General features: G+C 38.4%; 1 protein-coding gene and 1 pseudogene across 3 annotated transcripts in view; one reads left to right on the top strand and one right to left on the bottom strand.

Annotated features, from left to right (window-relative positions):
• SLC39A9 (solute carrier family 39 member 9) overlaps positions 1-19,593 on the top strand; it is a 52,171-nt gene that overhangs the window by 20,831 nt on the left and 11,747 nt on the right. For 2 of the 3 annotated variants that reach the window (XM_078448091.2, XM_078448090.2), the window contains exon 3: positions 16,412-16,606. The exons of the other annotated variant lie outside the window; for it this stretch is intronic. In XM_078448091.2, coding sequence (XP_078304217.1) covers positions 16,412-16,606 — 195 coding nt within the window. The remainder of the gene's footprint in view (positions 1-16,411; positions 16,607-19,593) is intronic. 3 annotated transcript variants of the gene reach the window in all.
• LOC132670038 (large ribosomal subunit protein eL42-like) lies at positions 7,015-7,335 on the bottom strand (annotated as a pseudogene).

The raw sequence follows: 19,593 nt of genomic DNA on the forward strand, positions 1-19,593 counted from the left end.
GAGTTGAAAGGAGAAGCCTAGTGGGGTTTTTTTTCCTGAACATAGTTCATATTTGCCATACAATTCTACCCTGAGAAGAATTCTTAAAACTTCTCTTCTGACATCTTTGACATTGAACACACCCTTAGTAGTTTGTGAATTGGATGCCCCAATGGCTAATGATGTTAAACACTTTTTCATCTGCTTGTTTATCTTTATTATGTGTTCTTTATGATTCAAATTTTTGCCTATTTTTTAAATTGTGTTTTCTGGGGTGCCTGGGTAGCTCAGTCAGTTGAGTGTCTAAGACTCTTGATTTTGGCTCAGGTCATGATCCCAGGGTCATGGGATCGAGCCATGCTTTGGGCCCTGCACTGAGCTTGGAGCCTGCTTAAGATTCTTTTCTCTCTCTCTCTGCCCCTCTACCTGCTCATACTGTCTCTTTCTCTCTCTCTCTCTCTCTGTGTCTCAAATTAATTAATTAATTTTCTTATTATTGATTTTTGAGAGTTCTTTATATATTCTAAACACAAGTTGTTATTTTTTTGTTTTTTGCTTTTTTAAGTAAGCCCTAGGCCCAATGTGGGGCTCAAACTCACGACCCCAAGATGAAAGAGTCACATGTTCTACTGACTGAGCTACCAGGCATTCTCTGGATACAAGTCTTTTATCAGATAGGTGATCTGCAAATATTTTCTCCTACTCATTGGCTTATTTTTTCATTCTGTTAACAGTATCATTCACAGAGTAGTTTCTAATTTTGATGAAGTCCAATTTATCAATTCCTTCTTTCATGAATTATGCTTTGGAGTCATATCTAAAATCCCTTTGCTAAACCCAAGTTCACAAAGATTTTCTCTTTGGTTTTCTTCTAGAAGTTTTATAATTTTAGGTTTTACACTTAGATCCATGATCCATTTTGAGTTAATTCTGAATATGGTGTGAAGGTTTATTTTTTTGGATATGGATGGATGTCCAGTAGTTCCAACACCATTTGTTGAAAAGATTATTCCTTCTCTATTGAATTGTCTTTGCAGCTTTGTCAAAAATCAATTGACCGCACTTGTGTTGGTCTATTTTTGTACTCTCTATTCTGTTCAGTTGATCTACATGTCTTTCCTTTGCCAATACAGCATTGTCTTGATGACTATAACTTTATAGCAAATCTTGACATCAGATAGTGGAGTCCTTCTAACTTTGTTCTTATTTTTCAGAATTGTTTTGGTTAAACTAGTTCCTTTGCCTTTCTAAATAATTTTAGAATCAGCTTGTCAGTATCTACAAAATATGGTGAGACTCTGAGTTGAATCTAAGCTTAATTTGGGGAGAGTTGACATCTTAAAAATACTGTATTTTCCAATTCGTGAATGCAGTATAGATCTCCATATTTTTTTAGGCCTTTGATTTCTTTCATCAGTGTTACAGTTTTTTGTTTTTGTTTTTTTTTTATTTTTTTAAACATTTTATTCATTTTTGAGAGAGAGAGAGAGAAAGTGTGAGCAGGGTAGGGGCAGAGAGAGAGGGAGACACAGAATCCAAAACAGACTCCAGGCTCTGAGTTGTCAGCACAGAGCCTGATGCGGGGCTCATATTCCCAAACCGCAAGATCATGACCTGAGCTGAAGTCGGCCGCTTAACCAACTGAGCCACCCAGGTGCCCGTTTTTGTTTTATTTATTTTATTTTTTTTTAATGTTTATTTATTTTTGAGAGAATGAGAGAGAGAGAGAGAAGCAGAGTGTGAGTGGGGGAGGTTCAGAGAGAGAGGGAGACACAGAACTCGAAGCAGGCTCCAGGTTGTCAGCACAGAGCCCGATGCGGGGCTTGAACTGAGATCACGACCCGAGCTGAAGTCGGACACTTAGCCAACAGAGCCACGCAGGTGCCCCTGTTTTGTATGGTTTTTTTGTTTTTTGTTTTTGTTTTGGGGTTTTTTTGGGGGGGGGGGGTTGGTTGTTTGTTTTATAAGTAATCTCTACACCCAGCATGGAGCTCGAACTCAAAGCCCTGAGATCAAGAGTTGCATGCTCCACCAACGAGCCAGCCAGGTACCCCCAGTATTGTGGTTTTTAGCATACAGATCTGCAGGTATTTTGTTTGATTTATACCTCAATAATTCATGTTTTTAGTATGATTGTAAATGGTACCGTAAAAATATTTTGATTTCCAGTATTCTAGTATATAGAAATTTGCTAAACCTAACTTGTTATAGGAGTGTTTTTGTAGATTCTTTGGGATTTGCTAAACAATCGCATCGTCTATGAATAGAGACAGTTTATTGTTTTCCTTTCCAGAAACACTTTAATGTTTATCTTTCCAATAGTCTTTTAAATTTTTTTTTTCCTTTTCTTATTGCACTGGCTAGACTATCTAGTATGAGGTTTACTAGGAATGAAAGTAGTCAGCCTTGCCTTATTCTCATTCAGTCTTTCACCATTAAGTATAGTGATAGCTTGGGGCACCTGGGTGGCTCCGTCAGTTGAGCGTCTGACTTCAGCTCAGGCCATGATCTCACACTCCGTGAGTTTGAGCCCTGCGTCAGGCTCTGTGCTGACTGCTCAGATCCTGGAGCCCACTTCAGATTCTGTGCCCCCTCTCTCTGCCCCTCCCCTGCTTATGCTCTGTCTCTCTCTGTCTCAAAAATAAAAAAAAAAAATACTAAAAAAATTTTTTTTAAAAAGTATAGTGTTAGCTATAGGTTTTTTTAAAGACTTCCTTTTCAAGTTAAGAAAGTTTCTCCTTTTGGGGCACCTGGGTGGCTCGGTTGAGCGCCCCACTTTGGGTCAGGTCATGATCTCACAGTTCGTGAGTTCGAGCCCCATGTCGGGCTCTGTGCAACAGCTCAGAGCCTGGAGCCTGCTTCAGATCCTGTGTCTCCCTCTCTCTCTGCCCCTCTCCCGTTTGTGCTGTCTCTCAAAAATGAATAAATGTTAAAAAAAAAAAAAAAAGGAAGTTTCTCCTTTTATTCCTAGTTTGTTGCAAGTGTTTATCTAGTCTCTTAATGTTGTGAATTACAGTGATATTCAAATGTTGAACTAGACTTGTGTATACCACCCCCCTTGATTGTTAGTAGATTATCATCACTGGATTCAATCTGCTGATATCTTGTTGAGGGTATCTGTATCTTTGTTCAGGAGGACTATTGGCCTGTGGTTTTTCTTTCTTAAAATGTCTTTGTATGGTTTTGTTGTCAGAGTAACGCTGGTCTCTTAGGGTTGGAAAGTGTTGCCTCTTCTGCATTTTGGAAGTCTGTAAAAAAGCAAAAAATATTTCTTTCTTAAATGTTTGCTAGAATTTACCAGTGATACTATCTAGGCCTAGAGTTTTCTACTTTGGAAGGTTTTTAGCTATGAATTCAGTTTATTTAATAGACATAAGACCATTCAAATTACCCATTTTTTCTAAGTTAAAGAATTAGTCAGGGGCGTCTGGGTGGCTCAGTCGGTTGAGCGTCCGACTTCGGCTCAGGTCATGATCTCGCGGTCCGTGGGTTCGAGCCCCTCATCGGGCTCTGTGCTGACAGCTTGGAGCCTGGAGCCTGCTTCGGATTCTGTGTCTCCCTCTCTCTGCCCCTCCTCCCCACTCATGCTCTGTCTCTCTCTCTCTCTCTCTCTCTCTCTCTCTCTCTCTGTCAAAAATAAATAAACATTTAAAGAATTTTTTAAAAATTACTCATAGTTGTTCATAGTAACCTTTTTTTCTAATGTCTTCATTAAATTTTTTTGCCCCAAAGAACCATGTTTGATTTCATTTTTTTTCTGCTTTATATTTTGTTGATTTCTGTTTTGCCTTATACATATTAAAGCTTTTTGGTCAGGTACCTACTACACATTTAGGATTTCTAGGTCTTATTGGTGAGTTGACCTTTTTTCATTATTATGTCCCTATTTATTCCTGATAAATGTTTCTTGTTCTCAAGTCTGCTTTATTTGATATTAACAAAGCCACTCCAGCCAGGTTCCTTTTGAGTAGTGTTTATATGGTATATCTTTTTTCATCCTTTTACTTTTAACGTATATCATTCACTATTTTTAAATTGGATTTATTGTAAAGAGCATATATTTGAATTATATTTTTTAAAATCTGATTTGACAATTTGTCTGTCTTCTAATTGGTGTATTTAGACCAGGGGTCAGCAAACTTTTTCTGTAATGGGTCAGACAGTAAATATTTCAGACTTTGTGAGTCATGTGGTCTCTATTGATACTATTGAATTCTGCCATTGTAATCAAGGGTACTGATTCTTTCTTTGTGATCACCACTCTTCTGTTGAGCCATCCAGTGAACGTACTGTTTCAAATATTATATTTGTCAGTTTTAAGATTTCTACTTGGGTTCTTTTTATAGTTTCTATTTCTTCAAATGACATTCATTCATTTGAAGTGTTTTTTTACCTTTACCGATGAAAGTGTAGTTATAATAGCTGCTTTAAAGTCTTGAGTATTCCAGTATCTGAGTTGTCTTGGAGTTGGGTTGATTGTTTTTTCCCTTCATAATTGGTGAAATTTTTCTGTTTCTTTGTATGTCAAACAAGTTTGGGTTGTATTCTAGACATTTTTAATAATATATTTTGGGACTTTGAGTCCTTTCAAAATCCTCTAGAGAATATGTAATTCTTTTGTTTTAGCAGTCACTTAGCCTGGTTGGTTTGAGACTGTGAAACCAGTGGTGCCTTTTTGGGTGATGGTTTTAATTTTAGTTCAGTTTTCAAAGCCTTTGTAATGCTGCTTTGGGTATGTCCCATCCCTGCAGAGCTCAGGGGTGAGTCTGGGACTTGTGCCTTTATACACACTGTGAAGGGAACCCTTCTTAGCTCTTTCCTCTCCCGGATTCCTCTCACACTCCCTGGCTTCCAGGGGCCCATTTACTTCATTCTCTGGCCAGAAAGATGGAGTTTTTCTAGGAGTTTTAGCTGCCTCTGCTGTCACTGCACACTTCTGTGTAACTTGGGACACCTTCAGGCCAAAGTGGCAGGAGAAAAGAGAGAACAGAATAGCCAAATCTCCCGCGCCCCCCCCCCCCCCCATGCTCTTCAGACCACTCCTGCCAGAAAGATGTGGTTTTTCTGGGGCTTGTAACTACCTGGCTTGCTGCCATGCCGTTCTGCAACTGGGACCACCTTCAAGGTAGGGCTGGGAAAGAAAAACGAGGGGTGGTTTCCCTCCGTACCAACACCTCTCAGCAGCCCCTTTCCCTGGTCCTCTGGCCAGAAAGACAAGGTTTCTTTTGAAGTTTTCTGCCCTCTCTCCTCTTGCTATTGTTTACATTTGTTAGTCCTTAGGTAGTTGTTCTTTGTGTGTTTTGTTCCATTTTTGTAGTAATCGTGTAACTGAGGCTATAATAGGTTTACTCCGTCTTAGCCAGCTCCAGAAGTCCCTGTCATTTTTAAAAAATTTTTATTTTAGTGTATTTATGAGACAGAGACAGAGCATGAGTGGGGGAGGGGCAGAGAGAGAAGGAGGCACAGAATCCCCAAGCAGGCAGGCCCCAGGCTCCGAGGTGTCAGCACAGAGCCCAATGCGGGACTCGAACTCACAAAGTGTGAGATCATGACCTGAGCCGAAGTCAGACGCTTAACTGACTGAATCACCCAGGTGCCACCCCCATCATTCTTTTTAAAAAGTAAAATATTAATACCCGATTCTGTGAACATTTCTTGAAGTAGCTTAACCATCATACTAACTTCAAACTTTTAATCTCCAAATTTCCCACATGTCTCTGCACTCTGGTGAGCTTGCTCACATTGCTTTATTTTCTGCTACTTTATCATTTTCTTCCCCCACCCTTTTCCTCTTTTTCTTTTTGTAGATCAAATCAACTTTTCTCCCAACTTCAAGAAAGGAGTTTGTGTACATGTTTACCACAGCCTATAGTTTAGTTCTTCTGTGGACCTTATAATTATGATAATTAACATATTTTTTCAGAGCTCAGTGTACTGTGTTAACCAAGTGCCAGGATACTTTAATAAGCATTATTAAATATTAATTAATGTAAAAAGGAATCTCTCACATATTTTTCTATAATTATAGCTCTAAAATCACTGGAATTAGATCAGCATTCGTATGAGAAGACTGTCTTTCTACAGAAACAAGTTTTAAGAAGATGGTTTATGGAGGACTTCAGTGCTTGCTTACTGTGGGGCTAGATTTGAAGCCACCGTAATTTTTTGGAACATGAGAATTGGTACATTGAGGAAGGCAGGCTATGGGGTCAAAAACCTAAATATAAACCTGATACATTATTCATAACTGTTAGGATAGTCATCGGAACTGTTACCAGAAATGGCTCAATGTAGATTATTTTACTAATTTGTCAGTGAATGCCACATGTCAGATTTTTTAGAGAAATACAATCATCTTATGGCTTTGTCATTTTGCTCTACGTTTAAATAAAAGGAAGGTAAATGTGTTATATTTAACTCTTGTTCTATCTCTTTAAAACTCTTAAACTTTATCCTCAGGATTCTGAAACATGGATGATTGTGGACTGGTATCTGTCTCTTCTACTTCTTAGTTTTTCTGCTAAAGTGTCTGATCTCTACTTTTTCTCCGTCCCTGCCCCCCACATTGTTTTATTACTCACTATTGTTTCTGACCAATATTCAGGTCAACTATGTAACATAAGATGTTTAAAAATGAATCTCCCAAATTCCATTTGATATATACCTATGTTCCTGGATATTTACTGAGCACTTAGCATATGCCAGGTGTTAATGTGAAGCTCTTCAGATATATTGTCTAATTATCACAACAACCCTCTGAGACAGATACTGTTTTGCAAACGAGGACATTAAGCCACAAGGGAATTGAACGACTTGTCCAAGGTACTCAGCCAGTAAGTGTCAGGATCAGGATTTGAACACAGTCTTTACTCTGAACCCTACACTTTTTTTTTTTTTTTTAGCATAAATTTCCCCACAGGGAGAATTTAACTGATGGCACTAGTTTACTTTCCTCTTAAAAGGCTAATTGCAACCAAATGAAGCGAATGTAACCTCATGATTTGATTCTCTTCATAATATAACAAAATATGAAGCTTAGAACTGGACCACGTGGCCCTTTCTCTTGGAATCGCCTCCCAGTTCGGAATGCTTGCCCCTCTTAACAGCCAGCATTTTCTTAGATCTGCAGTTGGACTCAACACATCCAAGCCTCTGCACAAGCTTCTTTGTACTTTTACCCTTTTTCCAGAAAGTCGGCTTAGTCTGCCCACCATAGCCGCTCTGCTTCCTGTCATCATGCCACTTGCCCTGGGCGTAAAGAGAACCTTTGCCTTTCTTGTACTGTGTCACTTTGTGGGGTTAGTGCCTGCCACACCTCTTGCAGCAAGTCCAGCGCATTTTGGGAATGTTCACCATGTTTGCAAGAGCACTATCAGCACGGGAAAAAAATTAGGCCTACCCTCTTAATGATGATGCTGTGCTACATGGGGTATGTCGCGAGGAATTTAAAATCACCATTGGAGCGTTTATCCGCTGAAGAGTTCTTATAAAAAGAGATTTTTTTCCTTTTAAAAGCACAGTAATATTTTGACCAAAGATACGTTAACTAACATCCCTTTAAAGCGTCAGCTTTATACATTTGATTGTGATCAAGTTTTCTCTTTTACACGAGAAACAGAACATGTCACCAATAAGCAGAAGCTATTCTGCCCTTATTACTGAAAACACATCAGGTGTAATAACTATTTGTCTTTGCCAGAAATAAAAAACTATATAATAGAGATCTATAAATATTGCAAGGCATGAGTAAATGTTAGGAAATTAAAAACAACAAAGGCCAAAATGAAAACTGGAGATCACTTCAAAAAAAAAAAAAAGCCAGATTACCTGAAAATTTGTTTCTTTTGTAGAAGTACACATTAATCTGAAGAAGGAGCTTCAACGAATCTCCTTAAAGGGTGAATTGATTCTGTTACCTTTAATGCAATGAATGTCTGTGACAAAGGATGGCTACAGGCTACAAATCATACAGATGGAACTTACTGGAAAGATTCCTATATAAATATCTAGAGGAAGAAGCCCATAATGATTTGCAGAACACTTTCTTAGTGGCGTGAGAAATATGTGTCTGATGTGCAATATGCAGGGATAACACCATTGGTTTGCGTACTTTGCAGCAAGGAGTATGATGTGGAACAAGTCTCAGGCTAATCAATTACCAGCCAGTGTCCTGAGTAATGAGACATACTAACCTGAAAGCTCATTCATGAATAACATATAGATACAACTTAATATATTTTAATTAAGTTAAAATTAAACTATTTTGAGATCCCAGTTTTTGTTAGGTTCAGTTTCATGTCCAGAGTAGAAGGAGGAATGAGTGTATTGATATTCAGTATCTGGATTCCATTACTAATTTGTGTATGTACCAATAAGGTGATTATCATTCACTTTGAAAAGGGTTTATGAAAAAGGTTGTTTTTTGGTTAATGTTTGCAAATAAAACCAATAATGCCTACCATTGTATATATTCCAATAAGTATTTCATGTTTTTATATAAAGCTAAATTCCACGTGAATGATAAGCATTCAGATCTTTTATGAGAAGCTCAATCAATAGCACATTTATTTCAAGCAGTATTTACTATATGTTGCTGATATTTTACTTTTTTGCTAAATTTTTACATCAAAATAAGTATTAACCCCTTCAAAATTATAACCATGAAATTAGGTGCTTATAAAAGTGATTGCTCAAAAAATGTTGGAAATCTTTCTCTAATTTACTTCCAGAGTGTGTGGCACGTTTAGACGAGTATCATCAGTGGCAGCAAGATTTTCCTTGAAAGTTGTTTTGGTTTGGGGAAATACAAAATGTATTCAATGCCAATCTGCACAATAAGATAGCTGATCAATTTATTCACTACTTTATATCAAAAACAGGTGATAACTATAAAGACAGTTTTATTAGGATTCATAAACTTGACTCTTAAGCAGTAACAAAAGAAAAGTTCCAAAATTATTTTAAGAAAGCATTGTTGGCACCTTACACTTGTCAAAATGGCTAGAATCAAAAAGATAATCAAAAGACAATGTTGGTGAGGATGTGGAGAAAAAGGAGCCCTCGTATACTGTTGGTAGGAATGTAAATTGGTGCAGCCACTGTGGAAAACAGTGTGGAGGTTACTTGAAAAATTAAAAATAGGAATACTATATGATCTAGTAATTCCACTACTGGGTATTGACCTAAAGAAAACTAAATCAAAAAGATACATGCACCCTTATGGTTATTGCAGCATTATTTACAATAGCCAAGATATGGAAACAACCCAAGTGTCTATTGATAGATGAATGGATAAAAAAGATTTTGTGTGTGTGTGTGTGTGTGTGTGTGTGTGTGTGTGTGTGATGGAATATTACTCAGCCATACAAAAGAATAAGATTTTGCCATTTGCAACAATGTGGATGGATCTGGAGGGTATTCTACTAAGTGAACTATATCAGACAGAAAGACAATACAATATGATTTCATTTATATGTAGAATCTAAAAAACAAACCAAAAAAAACCTTCTTATTTTTAGAGAGTGCAAGCAGAGAAGAGGGAAAGAGGGAGAGAGAATCTTAAGCACACTCCACACTCAGCACAGAGCCTGATGGTGGGACTCAATCCCATGACTCTGGGATCGTGACCTAAGCTGAACTTGAGTCAAATGCTCAACCAACTAAGCCACCCAGGTGCTGCCCCCTCCCCCCCGCCCAACCCCCGAAAGAACCCAAACAGACTCTTAAATGCAAAGAACAAACTAGTAGTTGCCAGCCGGAAAGTGACTGGGGTGATGGGTGAAATAGGTAAAGGGGATTTAGAGGTACAAGTTTCCAGTCATAAAATAAGTCACAGGGATGAAAAGTATGGCATAGGGAATTTAGTCAATAATATTGTAATAACATTGACAGATGGTAACTGTCTTACCATGGTGAGCACTAAGTTAATATAACATTGTATGTTAATTATATTTCATTTTTTTAAAAACATTGTTGGAATAAGATAATGAAGGGTCTTATACTCACCTAAGTTTTGAAATTCTGATATAGTTATACCTCATAAAATAAAATGATGTTGGCTATCCTTTGAACGTTGTAATTAGGCTTGACATTTCAGGGCTATGGACACCCCAAAAGTAATTGCCTTTAAAAATTATTATGCAACTGTTCACAAATAATAGTATGACTATACCCAAACTCTTGGCACAACGTGTAACCTAATTTAGTGTATTTATCTCTTAACCTATTACAGCTGGATTTATAAAGACACGTGCATAATTATCTTCAGACTAGATGATTATATTTTATTTCCATTAAAAAATATTTTTATCTAGGAGCGCCTGGGTGGTTTAGTCGGTTAAGTGGCTGACTTTGGCTCAGGTCATGATCTTGTGATCCATGAATTCGAACCCTGGGTCGGGCTCTGTGTTGACAGCTCAGAGCCTGGAGCCTGCTTCGGATTCTGTGTTTTCCTCTCTGCCCCTCCCCTGCTTGTGCTCTTTCTTTGTCTCTCAAAAAAAATGAATAGATCTTAAAAAAAAATTTTCAATCTTTTTATCTAAGAAGTTATTAATTGCCATAACTTTTGTTTTTTTTTAATTTTTTGTTTAATGTTTATTTATTTCTGAGACAGAGAGACAGAGCATGAGTGGGGGAGGGTCAGCGAGAGGGAGACACAGAATCCGAAGCAGGCTCCTGGCTCTGAGCTGTGAGCACAGAGCCTGACACGGGGCTCGAACTCACAGACTGTGAGATCATGACCTGAGCTGAAGCCGGATGCTCAACCGACTAAGCCACCCAGGCTCCCCTAATTGCCATAACTTTTGAAATGAAATGCCACATTAAAAAAATATAGAATTGAAGGCCATTTTTTGCCTTCAGCACTTGTTTGTTGAGTATTTGCTAGATTTTTGGCCTTCTATTGATTTTTAGCAGTTCAGAGATCTAAGATATAGCCCCAGCCTTCAAGAATTCACAGCCAATAGAAAATGAATAACAATCAATGACAGCAAGGGTTAGCTTACTTTTTCTGTAAAGGGCCAGCTAATAAATATTTCAGGCTTTGTGGGCCACATGATTTCTGTTGCAGTTACTTAACCCTGGTGTCATAGCATGAAAACAGCCATAGATAATCTGTGAACAGATGAGCCTGGCTATGTTCCAGTGCGATTTGTATTTACAAAAATAGGCACCAGCCCTGTACTATAGTTTGCTGATGTCTGAATTCTGGTATCGTGAGGTAGGACCTGTGGTAGAGAGATGCCTAGTGTGCTATGTATGAATGAAGAGAAGAGGACATAAAATCTCAAGGAGGAGGAGATGATGAGCTGAGTCTCCAAAGACAAGGGATTATCCAAGAGAGGCAGAATGGAGAGCCCCTGGATTCACTAATGTGTGCAGAGTACAGGCAGAGGCAGAGAGGAGAGCCCAGTTAGGTGTTAAGTGGGCACCTTATGAAAGTGTAATCATTCAGATCCTCGCCAATAGCATCTTTCTAGATAGTATTGTAAATTGTCGCTACGTAGCTTTTTTTTTTTTTAAGATGATTTAGTTCATATTCTCGAGGCCATGCAAAACTAGTCTCTCAGCTTGCAAAGAAGACCTACTTGAAAAATGATGAGGGCAACCATCTCAGTATTGGCCTCAGAGTACTACATTTTGAATTTTTTCGTTTTTATTGAAGTATCGCTTACAAAAAAGTATGTTATACACATATGGGCAGTGTATGGCTCAGTGATTTTCACAAACTTAATACAGTCATGGTACCATGAGGCTACATTTTAATTGTCCACCATTACTAATTCAAGAGTCTTAGACTGCTTCTCAAACTTAATTATTTTTCCTCTCTGAATTTTCAGTCACTTCTTTAGCTTAAAACCCTTACTGCTAACAAGTTTGTTTGTGTAAGGAACTGAGTGGTTCTTACACAGCCTGCCCACCTTTTTCTCCTAGGCTTGTTTGACGTTCAGCTCTCTTTAGTTGACCACTGCAGCCCAGGCTTCTGATTTCTAGAAAATGCTCCTTATTCCAAAATCATCCATTTCTCCCCTGAGTCTCTCCACCTCCAGTAGTGCTTTCAAACTAAAAGTAGCAACTAAATGAGTCTTCAAATACATTCAGCGAGTTGGACTTGTAACCAGGATTTAAAAAGAGCCTGGGGGCACCTGGGTAACTCAGTGGGTTAAACATCTGACTTCTGCTCGGGTCATGATCTCACGGTTCGGTTCGTGAGTTTGAGACCCGCATCAGGCTCACTGCTGTCAGCACAGAGCCCACTTTGGATCCTCTGCCCACATCTCTTTCTGCCCCTCCCCTGCTCATTCTCTCTCTCTCAAAAGAAATAAATTTAAAAATAAAATAAAAACCTGGTGGAGGGACAAAGAAAGAGGGAGGGAAAGACAAAGAAATGGAAGAGTGCGTTGTTAACCAGTTGAAGCTTCGCTGTTTTGTGAAACTTTGTAGTTAGTTTTTCATGTAAATAAAATTTATTTTTGGGGCGCCTGGGTGGCTCAGTTGGTTAAGCGTCCGACTTCAGCTCAGGTCACGATCTCACGGTCCGTGAGTTCGAGCCCCGCGTCGGGCTCTGGGCTGACGGCTCAGAGCCTGGAGCCTGTTTCAGATTCTGTGTCTCCCTCTCTCTCTGCCCCTCCCCCGTTCATGCTGTGTCTCTCTCTGTCTCAAAAATAAATAAACGTTAAAAAAAAAAATTTTTTTTAAATAAAAAAAAATTTATTTTTTACTATGGGTCATGGTCTTAAAAGTCTAAAAACCATCATAAACCTCAACTTAGTCATTTAAAAATACGACTTAACATTAATATCAGAATAACAATTGATAGTCAAAGACCTTGTTTAAATCAATAAAATGGAAATGTATTGGCCGAAGTAGAACTTTTCCGTGTCTTGGAAGAACATTCCATCTCATTTTTTTTTTTTTTTTTTAAATTTTTTTTTTCAACGTTTTTTTTTATTTATTTTTGGGACAGAGAGAGACAGAGCATGAACGGGGGAGGGGCAGAGAGAGAGAGGGAGACACAGAATCGGAAACAGGCTCCAGGCTCCGAGCCATCAGCCCAGAGCCTGACGCGGGGCTCGAACTCACGGACCGCGAGATCGTGACCTGGCTGAAGTCGGACGCTTAACCGACTGCGCCACCCAGGCGCCCCTCCATCTCATTTTTGAAGATGACACAACCAGTGAGATTCAGAGATGTTACAGGACAACAATCACTCATGAATGTATCCCTCATGCATGTACACGCAATAGTCTTTTACCAAATGGTAGTAAACTGAATCCAGCAATATACAAAAAGGATAACATGTCTTAACCAGGTGGAGTTTATCCCAAGAATGCAAAGCAGGGTTTAGAGTAATATCCAGAAACCGGTTTCAATTATTATATTAACAAAATAAAGTAGAAAAACCATTTGATCATCCTTAACAGGTACAGAAAAGCCTTTGACAAAATTAACGTTTATTTATTTTTGAGACAGAGAGCGTGAATGGGAGAGGGTCATAGAGAGAGGGAGACACAGAATTGGAAGCAGGCTCCAGGCTCTGAGTGGTCAGCACAGAGCCCGATGCGGGGCTCGAACTCACGGACCGCGAGATCATGACCTGAGCTGAAGTCGGACGCCTAACCGACTGAGCCACCCAGGCGCCCCGTCAAAATTAAACTCTCCTTCGTGAAAAAAAAAAAAATCACAGCAGACTAGGAAAGGATTTCCTTAGTGAGAAAGGGCATATTTGAAAATCCTACAGCTAAGACACCTAAAGTTTAGAACAAAGCAAGGCCGTGTCCTCCCAGCCATTATTTAACATCGTATTTGGGGCTTCTAGCCAGATCCTAGCCCACAGTAAAGCCAGGGAAAGAAAGAAAAGGCATAAAGATTGGAAAGAAGCAAAACTTTGTGACGATGACATGATCATGTACGTAAAAATGGTTGAAGTTTTAAAGCCTCACAATAGCAAATGTTGCCAGTGGCACAGAGCACCTAACACTCCTACACTGCTGTTGGGCATGGAAGATGGTACAGCCACTAGAAACTGGAAAACGGACAGTTTTTCATAGTTAAACCTACACACAACCCATCAATTCCAAGCCTGTGTATGTACCCAAGGGAAAAAAAAACGTGTATCCACGGAAAGACTGGTACCTGAATGCTTATAGCAGCTTCATTTATAGTAGACCAAAATTGGAAATAACCCAAATGTCCGTCAATAGGTATATGGGTAAATAAATCGCATGTGATACATGCAAAGCATAGGTAAATCTCAAAACATCATGCTAAGCAAAAGAATCCTTACCCAAAAGAGTATATCTTGTATGGTTGCATGTATACGAAATCCTGGAATAGGTGGAAAAAAAAAACAAAAAACCTCTCGGGACAAAAGCGTATCAGTGCTTGCTTGGGATCAGGAGTGATATACTGACTTCAGAGTAGCATAAGAGAACTTTCCTGGGATTTTTAAATGTTTGGTATCTTGTCCTGGTGGTAGTTACTAGAGTTTTGGCACTTGCGAAAACCCATGTGTCTTATTGTATGTAAATTATATCTCAGTAAAGTTGTTGTTGTTGTTGCTTTTTAGAGAGATTTTTTTTATTTTTATTTTTTAGAGAGATTTAGACGTTTAATTTAAAACAAGTGGGCAAAATCAGTGTTAGAAAAAAATCTCCAGCTTAAAAAATTACCGTGGGATGATGAAAATTTCTGGAGATAGATGATCGTGATGGTTGCAGAGCAGTGTGAATGTACTTAATGCTGCAAATGGCTTAAAAATGGTTAAGGGGCACCTGGGTGGCTCAAGCGGTTAAGTGTCCTACCCTGGATTTTGGCTCAAGTCATGATCTCACGGTTCAAGGGGTCGAGCCCTGCCTTGGGCCCTGTGCAGACAGCAAGGAGACTGCTTGAGATTCTCTCTCTCCCTCTGTGTCTCTCTGCCCCTCCCCCACACTCACGCTCTCTCAAAATAAACGTTAAAAAACGGTTAAAATGCTAAGTAAATTTTACATTACGTATATTTTATCACATTTTTTAAAAGGTTAAACAAAGAAAACAGCTATGAAAACCAAAAAAAAAAAAAAATCCTTCAGAAATTAGATGGATATATAGATGGGTTTTTTTGTGCCCCTCAAAAATATCTTTTAAAGAATTAAGGCAGGGATATGCATGGGTGGCTCAGTCAGTTGGGGGTCCAACTTCAGCTCGGGTCGTGATCTCACAGTCTGTGAGTTCGAGCCCCGCGTCGGGCTCTGTGCTGACAGCTCAGAGCCTGGAGCCTGCTTCGGATTCTGTGTCTCCCTGTCTCTCTGCCCCTCCCGTGTTCATGTTGTGTCTCTCTCTGTCTCAAAAATAAATAAAAACATTAAAAAAAAATTTTTTTTTCTAAATAAAGAATTAAGGCAGGGACACAGGGGTGGCTCAGTCGGTTAAGCATCCAACTTTGACTCAAATCATGATCTCATGGTTTGTGAGTTCAAGCCCCACATCAGGCTCTGCGTTTACAGTGCCGAGCCTGCTTGGGATTCTCTCTCTCTCCCTGTCTCTCTGCCCCTCCACCACTCATGTGCGCACTCACGCACTCGCTATCTTTCAAATAGATAAACTTTAAAAAAGAAGGCAGAATCTAAAATATTACAAGGATCTAAAAATTACAACGAGTAATTTCTTTGATCAAAGGTAAAAATGCTTAATCCAAGTATGAATGAAGAATGTCTAATGTGTTAACATGAAACACAGCAAAGATCAGGATTCTGGCCTTGAAGCATTTACACTTTGAGTGTCATATTTGAATATAAACTAGGAAGTATTACCTGTCCAAGTGCCACTTCCTGTAATATGGAGTATCTCAGCAGTTGTATTTCTAGAACTGAATTTAGACTGAAGGATGTGCCTCGTAAACTGCTCTGCCCTTTTGGTTTCTAGTTAGTGATTGCCTCCTGATATTTTTTTATGAATATATTATTTTATATTTTAGAAAATATTATATTTATATCTTATAAATATATTTTCATAAAACTTACACAATTTTTATACTCAGTTTACTCTTCATTTGCAATTTCTAGATCAACCTAGGTGTGAAACCAGATCCACTTGGTTAAAATTATTTTCGTTATTACTGCTCTTCATTCACCTGTTTTCATCAGAGTAAAACTCACTGTAGTTTCTGATGATATTGGCAGGAATTTCTCAGCCAGGAAAGAGGACAATATCACTTGGGAATATGACTGCTTTCTTGCTTGGTGATTTGCTTCCACTTCTAGGTTTTGAGAATAATGGGCAGTTAAAAGGTCTACATGCCAAAAGGAGTTTATGATTGGCTGGATTACGATACAGGAAGTAGATGTCTTTGCAGTAAAGTAAGTAGGGCTTGAAATGCAGAGGAATGGAAGCTTCTATGTGAAAATGTTTCAAGGGGGACAACCTTTTCTCTTTATGGTTCATTCTACTCTAGGTAAGCACCACCAAGCGAGTGAGACACAGAATGTTATTGCATCAGACAAAGCAGAAATACCAGTTGTCCATGAACATGAGCACAGCCATGACCATACACAGCTGCATGCCTACATTGGCGTTTCCCTCGTTCTGGGCTTCGTTTTCATGTTGCTCGTAGACCAGATTGGCAGCTCCCATGTGCATTCTACTGATGGTAAGTGGCCCCAACGCTTTATGGGCAGTGCAATAAATTTGCAGTTTAGAAAGTCACAGATGATTAAACAATTCAGTATGTACCAATGGGCTTATTTAGTGCTGAAAACTCTTGTCTTTCTTGGGTTCTGGTGAACATTTTATTCAGTTGGGGGAGCTAGTGAGTTGTGACATGGCACAAGGGAGTGCTCAGTGGGTTATTAATCTTAAAACTGTCTCATTGAGAGTCTAGCACAGAAATTCTTAACTTTTTTTGTGCCGTGGAGCCCTTAGGCATTCTGAAGCCTGTGGACCTTTTAAATGTGTAAAGCATAATGCATAGAATTGCAGAGAAAGCCCAGTTATATTGAAATATAGTTCTAAAACGTTAAAAACAAATGTATGATATAGTAATGTGTATCTTCTTTATTGATGCATTAATTAACAAGATATAATATATTTAAATCATATGCAAGGTGGAGTTAAATTTTATTTTTTAGGACATCAGCCTGACAGCTTTTGTTGCTTAGCTTGCTAAAAATCTTAAATTGTGAGATGGGCTTTAACAAGGCAACAGAGTGTCATGTTGAACATTCAGTTGATTTGGTTTTCTGTTTTAATGGTTACTAGTATAGAGAACCCTGATTCACAAAGATATTTTCTTACAGATAAACACATTCATAGCTTGCTTTCCAAAGAAAGCTAAACTTCTCTTAACTACAGTTCTCTAAGACTTTAAATTTAACTCCAGATACAGTAACTTTTTAAAGAAATTTTTAAAATAATTTTTTAATTTATTTTTTAAAGTAAACTCTACCCCTAGCATGGAGCTTGAACTCACGTCCCCAAGATCAAGAATCACATGCTCCACCAACAAGCCAGCCAAGTAACTTTTTTGTCTTAAGATCAATGAATTCATCTTTGGCTAGGTCAGCATCTTTGATATGGTTTGTATTAAATAAAAAAAAAATTCTGATCCATGACAAAAATAAATTTGGAAGAGTTGCATCAAACTCTTGGGGTATGGTGATATAGGAATTTATAAATATCTCTTTTCAAATACACTGACAGAGAACTTTGCAGATAGGAACATTTGGAAAGCAGCATAGATATCTTGGTCCCCAGTGAGAGATCCCATGACTTTTGCTGTTTAGTTGCCTGAATGACTGTAGGTGAAGAGTCACCGGAGAGTTGCCCAGCTTTGCCACATGAGCATCTACAGACAAGAAGACTGTAATCATGCAATGTGGAGGCATTATAAGCCCTTAAATTTAAAATAGTGATGAGTGAAAGCAAGAATATGAAGATATTTACAACTGTAAAATAACATGAAATTATCTGATTACTATTGGCAATAGAGTATAGGTAGTGCTGATCTTGTAGCATATTGTCTATGTTCACAATTAAAGGAAATAATAGATTTCAGTTAGAGGTTAGTAAAAATTAAAATGCAGGGTTTTTTCCACGTTAAGGTCACAGGCATCCCCTACATTCTACCTGTGTTCTTCTATGTGGGCCCTAGGTTAAGAATCCTTGGCCTACAAAAAAATCAGTGGAAAAGCAGGCAAAAGACATGAACAGATAGTTCATAAAAAGTTTTTAAAATGGTCCTTAAACATATGAAAAGATGTTCAATTTCACTTAAGAATGCAAATCAAAACTCTGCCAAGATGTCATTTCTTACCTGTCAGGCAAAACTTCAACAGCTTGACAATACACTCTGTTATCAGAGCTCCGGTGAAACACACTCTCATCTATTGCTGTGGGAATGCAAAATTGTACAGCCCCTGCAGAGGAGAGCTTGGCAATATGTAACAAAACTGCACTTGTATTTACCCTTCAACCCCAAAGTCCTATTTGTAGGAATTGCTTCTGATAATATAGCTCCACTATGAAAATACACATGCACAAGATTATTTAGTACAACATTATTTACCACTGTAATACCACTTAAATGTCCAGTCACGGAAATTGGTTGAATGAAGTGTGATGTGTGCATATAATGGAGTTCTAGGTAACTGTGAAAGAGAGTGAGGAATCAGATCTCTGTGAATTGATAGGGAGAGGTTTCTAGGAGATATTGTTAAGTGGGGGGAAAAAAGCTGAAATGTAAATTAGTTTCCATCATATACTACATTTTGTGTAAGAAAGAAGGGGGAATAAAACAAGACCAGTTAGACAACGGTTAGTTACGTGTAAGAAGTGGGTGCAGGGTAGGATAGGGTAGCAGAGTTTCAGGAGGGCATGACACTTCCCTGGGCAGGCCTGTTTAATATAGCTTTGACTTTTGGAAACATGTTGATATTTCCTATATTCAAAAAATAAAATGAAATTAACAAGGATAGGGGAAGCTAACTAAAGCAGATGAACTGTAATTCGGATGAATAACAATCACACTGAAGGGGTTTAAAACAAACGAATTTAAGTGACTTATGAATGTAATGTTTGACTATTTTTAGTTTGGGATGGAGTTGGGGGAAGAAGCATTAAACAATTACTGAACTCTTTATTAGGCTTTGCTTTTTGTAATGGCATAGGTGAAAACAATTCTGAAACTATTTTAGGTGTATTCTAGGATTGAGCAAATGAGTAAGTGTGTTGATGTTGGTGGAACCAGAGTTCTCACTATGGAAGAGGGGACATACAAATATGAAATGGGGGAAGGCCAGAAAGAACCTCTGTAGGGATGGACTGGAATTGGAGCTATTGGACTCATGATTTCTAAAATGTATATGTGTATATGTGTGTATATGTGTACATATATACGTGTGTGTTTATGTATACATGTATGTATGTCTTAGCTCTGTCTGCAGAGAGGGCCTAGAAGTAAAGACACCTCACTAGCAATGAGCATACCAGGGCTCTTCAGAGAAATGGCTGATTCCAGGACAGGGGCAGGGTAAGTACAAAATGAGCTTGGAACATCTAGTGCTCATAAAAAAATAAAAATAAAAAAAAATAGGAAGGAAGAAAATGGAAATTTGTCACGGAATATAGAGCCAGCTTGAA

The sequence above is a fragment of the Panthera onca genome, chromosome B3, assembly GCF_046562875.1.
Source record: "Panthera onca isolate mPanOnc1 chromosome B3, mPanOnc1 haplotype 2, whole genome shotgun sequence".
Lineage (NCBI taxonomy): Eukaryota > Metazoa > Chordata > Mammalia > Carnivora > Felidae > Panthera > Panthera onca.